The sequence below is a fragment of the Mus musculus genome, chromosome 8 (assembly GCF_000001635.26).
Source record: "Mus musculus strain C57BL/6J chromosome 8, GRCm38.p6 C57BL/6J".
Taxonomy (NCBI): Eukaryota; Metazoa; Chordata; class Mammalia; order Rodentia; family Muridae; genus Mus; species Mus musculus.
The window spans coordinates 105,972,729-105,983,181 of NC_000074.6; the positions used below are offsets into that span (position 1 = coordinate 105,972,729).

The window sequence follows — 10,453 nt, forward strand, 5'->3', positions numbered from 1 at the left end:
AAAACCCCATCGAGCCTACTAAAAATGATAATAAAAAAAAAGTCTTCCTGGTTGGGACCTGTTTTCTCACTCTTTTGGTAGTAGTACTTGATAATAATGCATAGAAGTTACTAATTTAGTTTTCTGCTTTTTATGTCCATATATTCAGGTCATAACTATTCTCCTGTAACACCCTGTACAAGTTTCTTGTTTGTTTGTTTGTTTGTTTGTTTGAGAAAGAGTCTTACTGTGTTTACCCCTAGCTGACCTGGAACTCATTATAATAATGACAGGCCTGGCCTTGAATTTGTGGATCTTGCCTGTAAGATATGAGGCTTGAGTCAGCACACCTGGACCAGGACTGATATTTATCCATTTATTTATTTCAGAGACTCTTGCTGTGCAGGCCTGGCTGGCCTAGAACTCTTAAACCTCCCAGTCATGGAGATCCCCCAGCCTCTGTTTCCCGAGTGCTGCCAAACTGGTTCTTAGAAGGAGCAAGGAAAATCAGAAAGGTGGCACATGCTTGAAATTCTAGTCCTCGGATGGCAGAAGCAGGGGAATCGCTTGAATCCAGGAGTTCCCGGCCAACCTGGACAACATAGACTCGGGTCTCCAAAACAAGATAAAAAAAAAACCTCGTAAACCAAACAAACAAAAAATACAGCCGATCAGTAGGAACACATTCCCTGTCATGGTGAACTCTGTTATGCTGGTCTATGGGCTCCAGCTTCAGTCAGGTTTCCTCGCCGAGAATCCTTCCAACCCAAATCCCAACAATAAAGGAGGACGAGGGCTCAGACACTTGGCGTGATGTTTCAGGTATTTATTCTCAACATAAGCTGGGGTCTCAGCAATGAGGAGGGGAACTTTGTGGGTTTTGCTAAACTGCCCTGTGGCCAGAGCAACATAGCCAAAGGATGAGGGCTAGGGAGGTGAGCGTAGCCATGAGGCCTGGCAAGGGGTGGGGAGGGGCTTTTGAGGCTCTCTGGAGGATGTTTGGCAGCTTTGTCACCTTCAGGTGTGTATCCTGGTGTTGGTCCTCCTGAGGCTGAGGCAGCAGGTGGGAGTGGCAGGTGTTGCTCTGCTGCCTCTCTGGAAACTTGACCTCCACAGGGCTCTGCCCAAGGCTTTTCTCTCTCACCTGGGGGAGGGAGTCAACAGTAAGACAACCTAGTGTTGAGCCACCCATCTGTGATAGGCAACGGTTTGCTTGACTCCACCTGCAATCAACCCAAACAGCTGGCCGTGCCTGTGAGCCATTTTCTTTTTCTGTCTTATTCTCTCTCTCTCTGTCTCTCTTTCTCTCTCTCCTTTTTTTTTTTTTGAGACAGAGTTTCTTTGTATAGTCCTGGCTGTCCTGGAACTCACTCTCTTCCTGGAACTCAGAGATCCACCTGTCTCTGCCTCCTGAGTGCCTAGCGGCATGGATTAAGGTGTCACCATGGCCCAGGCAAGCCTCAAACTCATAGAGCCCCACCCCTTCCACCTCCTAAGTGTTGGGATTAAAGGTGTGCGCCAGGATGACCAACTATTTTTTATTTTTGGACAGGATCTTTTGAGGTAGCAGGATCCACCAAAAACTTGGCCACGCCTTCTGGTAGCCACCCAAATAAAAGGACATGCAAGAGGAAAGCGTTTGTTTTTTGCCTGCTTGCCCTCTTTCTCGATGGAAGGCTCATTTATCCTGTCTCCGATACTAAGATACGAAGAAGTAGTATTAGAACCAATTTCTTTGGGATTCTGATGGATACTGAAGACCAACAGCTCTCCAGGAAGCCCCTAGGCCTCCAGCACTGGTTTGGAACTGCTAAGGCATCCAGTCTTGTGCACTGAGCAGCTAGTCCATTGTGGCCTTTCCATCGGGAGACAGCCATTGCTGGACTCCCCGGAGCACTGGCTGTTAGCACTCCATACAGTCTCTATCCAGTCTCTTCTTTTAGAGAGGCCTGACTAACACACTATCCTTTCTCCATAACCTGTGTACCTGTTCCACTTGTCTGAAGACCCGAAGCAGGTTTCCTCGAAGGACACCTTGAAGCTCTCGTTCATCCCAACCGCGACTCAGCAACTCCTCTATCAGCACTGGGTATGTAGATACATCCTCCAGTCCCTGAGGGAACCTGTGCAGATAGCCACCCTGAGACCTTTGCCCTGAGACCTGGTCTAGGGCCTGCACTCCCACCAGCTCAGGCATATATGACTAAAACTAAGGGCCAAGTTCTTTAGATAAGTGAACGCTGAGTTAGGAAGGATGGATTCAACCTGTTGCTGTACCCACACAGCTCTTCTGGGCTAGGGAGTGGTACGTGACTGGAATTCCTTTAACCTGGGAATGGGGAGAGGAGATGGGGGCTGGGAGACCAGAACTTGTGGTTGAGGCCTGAAGGATGGTCAGACTTTTGGATGGGGAAATTGAGGCTAACAGGTTTGCTGCTGCAGCCCCAGCCCACGATAAAGCCCAGGGGAAGTACCTTCCAGACCCGTCATAGCTTCCACCGATCCCAATGAACTCAGATCCAATGACTGTCCTGATGTGGTCAAAATGATCTGGGAAGTAGAGGTTGGTTGGTAGAAGAATTAGCAATCTGGAGCATTTCTAACCTGAGGAAGTTTGGTTCTGACCAGTTACCCTGCCCTCCTGGCTGTGTCAGCTGCCTGTTCAACTGGTTGCTGTGACAACAACCAGGACAAGGCTCTCTTAGACCTTTCCTCCCATCTAGGTCCTTTGAGGACCTTGTGGGGGCTTGCCTGTCCTGTCTTGAGGTGTGGGGATTAAGGGTGGCTCAAGGATTGAGAGCAGAAATGGGACTTAGCGGGATCAAACCCATCATCGCCTCCGGGGGCAGTACGGAGCGGAGTTTATCGTCCCTGGAGGGTCTGCCATTGCCCAACATGTGCTAGACTATTAGAGCTGTCTGAGAGCCCTGGTGGCTACAGTTCAGTTGGAACTGCAAAAAGAGCTGAGGTGTGGTTATGGCGGGGCTGGAGAGATGGCTCAGTAGTTAAGAGCATTGGCTGTTCTTCCAGAGGCCCCAAGTTCAATTCCCAGCACCCACATAGTGGCTTACAACTGTCTGTAACTCTAAAATTCCAAGGGAGGCGACATCTTCTGTCCTGGGGACCTCCATGGGGCACTAGGGATGTACACGATACACAGACATACATGCAGGGAAAATAACCACAAACAACAACTTTTTTTGTTTTGTTTTGAGACAGGATTTCTCTGTGTAGCCCTGGCTGTCCTGGAACTCACTTTGTAGACCAGGCTGGCCTTGAACTCAGAAATCTGCCTGCCTCTGCCTTCCAAGTGCTGGGATTAAAGGTGTGCGCCACCATACCCGGCCTTGTTGGTTTGTTTGTTTGTTTTGAAACAACTTTTTAAATTAAGAAAAGTTGAGACAGGACATACCTGCTACAGTGGACACGTTAGCAAACAGACTGCACTGTAGCACCCCCATGGATAGTGTCACCATCACGATGCCACCGTTCTTCTTCTACAGGGACAGACAAAGGGGCAGTCAGTCCAGACCCTCTGGACTGCCATTGTGCTTGCTTCTCTTGCTGTGGGAAGCAGGTGCTGGAAGAACCTTTTCTCCTGGGTTGATTTGGGCCTGGGTTTCAGGGATGGAGGAGGGTTAACCAGCCTGATACTTAGGGTTGAGACTCTCCTCAGACATGGTGGCAACATGCCTGTACATCCAGGCCTTGGGAGGCTGAGACAGAAGAATTAAATCCAGGTAAGGCCGAGATATGCAAGATGCCCTATCTCAAACAAAAAAACAGGAGTCTCCTTCTTTGTGTCCCTTTTGGAATTCTGAGACAGGACCTTGCCATGTAGCCCAGACTAGCTTCAACCTGTCACCTCCGGAAGCAGGAGCATGATCTACCTGCCTTCACCTCTCAAGTGTTTGGGTTACAGGCATGTGCCACTATGTCTCGCTTTAAGACACAGATAAGTCCTAAGCCTAGGCCTGGCGAGATGGCTCAGTGGGTAAGAGCACCCGACTGCTCTTCCAAAGGTCCGAAGTTCAAATCCCAGCAACCACATGGTGGCTCACAACCACCCGTGATGAGATCTGATGCCCTCTTCTGGAGTGTCTGAAGACAGCTACAGTGTACTTACATATAATAAATAAATAAATCTTAAAAAAAAAAAGTCAAAGTCCTAAGCCTAGTACTTGAGAGGCAGAAGCAGGCAGACCTCTTTGAGTTCAAGGCCATCCTGGTCCATCGAGTTTCAGGACACCCAGGGCTTACATAGAGAAACCCTGTCTGGGTGGGAAGGGGGATAGACACTTTAGATCAGTTGTTCTCAAACTTCCTAAGGCTTTTCAACCCTTTAGTACAGTTCCTCATATTGTGCTGGCCACCTGACCATAAAATTATTTTTAGTACTACTTTGTGCAATAGCATCATTTTGCTACTGTTATAAATCACAATGTAAATATTTCTGAAGACAGAGATTTTCCAAAGGGGTCTTGAGAAATGTTGCTCTAAATAAAGTGTATTTAGTCCTGGGTTTGAGGGCCCCAGGGGGCTACTCCACTCACCAGAAGTTGCAATATGTCATCAGGAATATTCAGCAAATTGTCACACACCGATCTAGCCGCCGAGTGTGAGAAGATCACAGGAGCCTGAGACACCTCCAGGGTCTGCTTCACTAAGGTGTCCGAGGCGTGGGACAAGTCTATCATCATGCCCAGACGGTTCATTTCTTCCACTACTTTCTGGGGGCGGGACAGACAATTGGGTTTAGGAGGGAGCACAGTGTGCCGGGGAGCAAAGGTGTGGTCAAGTATCTCTAGGAAACACACAGGGCAGAGGATATGGTACATCCACGCGTCCTCACCTCACCAAAGCTTGTCAACCCACTAATGTTGGTGTAGAAATGGTGTCTGAATTTTGTGGCGCTTTCTGCCCTGCAAAACAGACAAGAGAAAGCAAATCCTGGCTGGCTAGAGTTTAGCTATCAGTGACTGGGGCCTCTGTTTTTCCATCCTACATCTAGAACAGATGAGGACCAGGCCCGACTATTTTCTGCAAGTGTGAAGGACCTGCGAGGCACCCAGGCTCCCCCAGTGAGTTACTTTAACTTAGCTTTTGTCAGGCCCATGCTGTGAAGGGCCTCATACCATTCCCTCCTCACATATCCTACAGGCCGCCCTGCTCAGGCCAAGTGCTGTGCTCACCACGGTGTGCTGCAGGTGAAGGTAAGAGTCAGGTAGCGCACTCCTAGCTCATAGAAACTGCGCAACACAGCGAGGCTGGTGTCCAGTGAGTGACCACCCTCTACACCAATGAGGCAGGCCAGCTTCTGAGTGTTATTCAGACCTAGAAAAGGGGCGGTGGGGGTTGGGGGAGGGGTGAGTCAAATGATCGTATCCCAAGAAAAGAACCACTGGAGTCAGTCCCAAGCTCTTTTCTGGCTCACCATCAGCTGAGGTCACCAGCTCCAGCTCAGGGTAAGCAGAGCACATGCGACGAATGAGATCAATCTGCTCCAGGGCTAGGCGTACGGCATCCCGGTCCTGGGTTTGGCACGGGATGTAGGCTGACCAGAACTAGGAGTAGGTCCAGGGGTTCACAGTGAGACCAGTATGGTCTTCAAAGCCTTAGGCCTGCCCTTCCTGCCTCAGCCCATTTAAATCAATGGCTCTCCATAGTACCCTCATGATATTTAAGCCTGGCAGCCAGTGGACATGCTGGGGCTGAGTGACACATAGCTGCTGTTTGTCCATGATCCTATGTGGATGTCACAGGTGATGTTACCATATCCTCTGTGGATCCAGCAACCCCCACACGCACAAGAACATTCCTGATTATTTTATATGTATTTCCACTAACCCTGAGCATCTAAGTAGCTCTTCTGTGTTGGCCTTCAAACTCTTTATATGCTCTTGCATGACGGTGTGCGGCATGCTCCAAATACCTAGTTATTGAGAGCCTGGCCTTCTCAGGTTTCCGTGTCCCCAACATTTCCATCATTCTGGTACTGCGTTACCTGGGCACCCACAAGGCCGTCCCTGAGCCTATCCAGGTTGGTCTGGCCACGGGTGAAATTGCGCAGATTCACATCCTGCAGCTGGTTCTGGAAAAGTTCTCTCAAGAGCAGAGGCAGGTCGTTGTGGCTGGAGATGGTGTGGTCAGCGTGAGAACATGGCCTCCAGAGCAGGGCAGTTCCATAGGCAATGGGGTCAAAGGGAGAAGGGGGTCCCCGTGTATGGCAAAGGAAAGGTATAAGGGGAGGGATGTTTCTCGATAGTATAACTTAACCCCCAATGCCTCACACCCGCACATACGCACCCATCCACAAGTGGGAAGTCTCGCATCAGAGCCAGTGCTTGCTCTCGAAGGCGAGGGTCACTGGTCACACCTGACGTGGCCGTGTCATTAGGAATGCCTGGAGCGGTCGTGGCATTGGAGGCTTCCGGTGTTGTCGGAGCACTGGAGGGGCTCGGAGTAGTCAGGGTGCAGGTTACCCACAGAGACGGAACTAGAAGTAACACCCCCAGCAGGGACAGCCGGTGCCCCAGAGGCCGCAGGCCGAGCGCGCGTGGACCCTCAAGACCCGCGGGCTGCATGGTGCTCAGTCTTGGTCACAAGAGCGCTTGAGAAGGGCAGGGATAGGGCAGAGGGCGACAATGGGTTCGGACCTTCGATTCAGGGTCCCTAGGACGTGGCCTCGCTTGGAAGGGCTTCCAGTCACCCTGCTGCGCAACGGACGCTCTGGAATTTTCCACTCCTACAAGCGCAGTCGCTAGAGGGCACCACCTCCCTTCCGCTCCCCCAAGTAGAAGGGCGCCCCCTTGGGCCTGGCGGGTCTCTGCTTGCAGCGCTCGTCAACTACCTCATTGTTTGTGGCTGAGTTGAAGGGGCCTGCTAGTGGCCAGAAATCTAACTAATCTCACCCCCTGGCCAGACCTATGTGTGTTAGTGCCTGAAAGTGCTGGTGCCTTCAGTGGGGTCAAATATTCTGTGATGTGCTAAGTTCTGTGTAGAGGAGTGAATTAAATCTGTGTGGGTTTTGTTAGGTTTCGTCTTGTTTTTTTTTTTTTTTTTTTCGGTTTTTTGGTTTCTGAGACAGGGTTCCTCTGTATAGCCCTGGCTGTCCTGGAACTCACTTTGTAGACCAGGCTGGCTGGCCTTGAACTCAGAAATCCGCCTGCTTTTGCCACCCAAGTGCTGGGATTAAAGGCGTGTGCCACCACCGCCCGGCTTAGTCTTGTTTTTGTGGTGAGGTCTTGTTATATTGCCTGGGCTGAGTTTAAGCTATCAGCAGTACTGCTGTTATCTAGAGATGCACTGCTACTAACAGAAGAAAGACTACCCAGCCAGGTGTATAATCCTAGCAGTCAGAAGGCAAAGGCAGGGCTGTGAGTTTGTAGCCAACTTGGGCTACATAGCAATACCCTACATCAAAAGAAAACAACAAAAACAACAAAACCCCACCAAGCCATGCATAGTAACTCACATGCATAATTCCAGTACTTGGAAGGTTGAGGCAGGAGGATTTCAAAGCACTCAAGGCCAACGTGGGCTACACAGAGTTCCAGGCCAGTGTGAACTATATGGAGGAAAAGCTTGTCTCCAACCAACCAACCAAGAGCAGGATTCTCTGCTGAGAAACCTACACCTTTTTTTATTAATTACCTTTTCCTAAGTACCCCTCCCCGTCCCTGAACACTTCTTTCAATATACACTAAGACCGGTTCTTAATACATTTTGGGGGGTTGAAGATATGGCTCAGGGGTTAAGAACACCGTCTTTTCTTCTAGAGACCCTGACTTCAATTCCCAGCAACCACATGGTGGCTTACAACCACTTAGAGTGGAATCCAGTACCCTCTTATTTCTACTGTACTCACAAAATGAAGGGCATCAAGATGACTCAGTGGGTACAAGCATTTGCCGTGCCAGTCAAACTGAGTCCTATGTCCAGATATTTTAAAAATTCATTTATTTTGCTTTTCAAGATAGATTTTACTGTGTAGCCCTGGCTGTCCAGGAACTCACTTTGTAGACGAGTCTTTCTTACTCTACCACTAAATTACACCCTATATTTTACTTAACTTTTTCATTTTCTTTTTTTAAATTTCATTTTATTAGTAGTACTATGCATGTGAAAGAACAGGGTGAGGAGGTGCCTACATGCTGTGGCATTCAGATTGAGGTCAGAGGACAATTTTTAGAAGTCTGTCCTCAGCTTCCACCTTGCCAAGGATCTTTTTGTTTCCATTGCTATGCTGATCTAGCTGGCTCAAATGCTTCCCAGAGACTCTTGTCTCTGCCATCTTCCTGCAAGGGTGCTGGGATTACAGATACATGCCATTGCATCTGGCTCTTTTTTTAAAGTGAGATCCGGGTCTGGGTAGTGGTGGCACACACCTTTAATCCCATCACTCAGGAGGCAAAAGCAGGTGGATCTCTGTGAGCTTGAGGTCAGTTGGGGTCTACAAAGCAAGTTCCAGGCTACCCAGGGCTGCATAGAGAGACCTTGTGTTTTCAAGACAGGTTTTCTCTGTGTAGTACTGGCTGACCTGAACTCTTGAAATCGCATTGCTTAGACTCCTTGCCAAAGAATCACTCACAACAGACAGACTCTTCCAAAGGTCCTGAGTTCAAATTCCAACAACCACATGGTAGCTCACAACCACCTGTAGTGAGATCTGATGCCCTCTTCTGGTGCATCAGTAAACAGCTACAGTGTACTTATTTATAACAATGAATAAATCTTTTTTTAAAAAAAGGAAATCAAAATTTAAAAATAAAGGTAACACTATTAGAACTTATTGAATGACAGGCCAGAACAAAGCCAAAATGGAGTCTGAGGCAAAAGGAAAACCTTTGTTCTGATAGGATGCACAGTGTGGCTTCTCCATTAGCCAGTCTATTACTTTTTGATTAAGAGTTTATTGAGACCCATTGTATGTCAGCCAGTGAGCCTCAAGTCTTGCAGAAACTAAGAGATAAGACAGAGGGACATGATGGAGTGCATCTGTAATGTCAGACCTCTGGATTCAGAAGCAAGATGGCCAGCAAGTTTGAAGCCAGCCTACCAACCTAGTCTATGAGCTGAACTCCAAGCTATCCAGGGATACATGGCAAGACTCTGCCTTTAAACATTTGTCTATAACTAGGGATAGGGGCCTACCAAGATTGAACAGACAATTAATTAGGAATCTTGTTTGACTTTATTTATTTGTCTCAACAGGGCTGAGGGGGCTGGAGACAGTGCTCAATGTTGAGTAAACTGAATGTTCTTCCAGGGGACCCAAGTTCATTTCCTAGCATCCATATCAGCAGCTGACAACTGCCCACAAATCCAGCTCCTAGGGAGTCAATGCTACTGATAGCCGTAGCCACCTTGGGTACACACCAATACAGACACAGGCACATACAAGCATGTACAAATATAAATAATTAAAAATTAATCTTTTGGGGGCTGGCGAGATGGCTCAGCAGATAAGAGCACTAACTGCTCTTCTGAAGGTCCTGAGTTCAAATTCCACAACCACATGGTGGCTCACAGCCACCCATAATGATGCCCTCTTCTGGAGCATCTGAAGACAGATACAGTGTACTTATGTATAATAATAAATAAATCTTTTTTTTAAATAATCTTTTACAGTGAGCATGATGTTACTCACTTTTAATCCCAGCACTCAGGAGGCAAAGGCAGAAAGATCTCTGAGTTTGAGGTCAGCCCAGTCTACAGGGTGAGCTGCAGGACAGCCAGGGCTACAGAGAGAAACCCTGTTTGTTGTTGTTGTTGTTTTTGGGTTTTTTTTGTTTGTTTGTTTGGTTGGTTGGTTGGTTGGTTTTTTTTCGAGACAAGGTTTCTCTATTTAGCCCTGGCTACCATGGAACTCACTTTGTAGACCAGGCTGGCCTCGAACTCAGAAATCCACCTGCGTCTGCCTCCCGAGTGCTGGGATTAAAGGCGTGCGCCACCACGCCCGGCGAAACCCTGTTTTGAAAAATTGAAAAAAAAAAAAGTTTTTTTCGAAGGGGGTTGGGGTAAAGTGACATCTTCAGGCATAAGCAAGCATGTTGCCCAGCTCAGGAGAGCCAGGTGACAAGCTAGGTATGGCCTCAAAAACATCTGTAACCCCAGTGATACTGAGGTAGAACAGAAGGATTGCTGGGGCTTTGAGGCTGCCAGCCTAGCTTAAAAAGACAAGCTGTAGGTCCAAGTTGAAACCACGCCTTAGAGGAATAAGGTAGAGAAGAAAAGGGTAGGACACTGGTTACTGTCTTCTGCCATTTGCCTCTGTGCTCACCTATACAGGCACATGTACAGAAATCCAACCCTATACAATACAAATAAATACATTACATTCACACACACACACACACACACACACACACACACACACACACACACACACAGAGTTCAAGGCCACTTGCAGCTGTGTTCTATATTAGAACAATGTCTCAAAAAATGAAAAAAAAAAGAATAAGAATAAGAAAAA

General features: G+C 48.1%; 1 protein-coding gene across 1 annotated transcript; it reads right to left on the bottom strand.

Annotated features, from left to right (window-relative positions):
- Nucleotides 1-791: 791 nt before the first annotated feature.
- Nucleotides 792-6,691, bottom strand: Dpep3 (dipeptidase 3). Its single transcript, NM_027960.2, has 10 exons — nt 6,286-6,691; nt 5,984-6,110; nt 5,414-5,543; nt 5,172-5,313; nt 4,832-4,901; nt 4,533-4,709; nt 3,392-3,476; nt 2,454-2,529; nt 1,967-2,102; nt 792-1,123 (listed from the first exon to the last, which is right to left on the bottom strand). Exons 1-10 carry the CDS (start codon nt 6,561-6,563, stop codon nt 863-865), a joined length of 1,482 nt encoding a protein of 493 aa, NP_082236.1. The 5' UTR covers nt 6,564-6,691; the 3' UTR covers nt 792-862.
- Nucleotides 6,692-10,453: the final 3,762 nt, after the last annotated feature.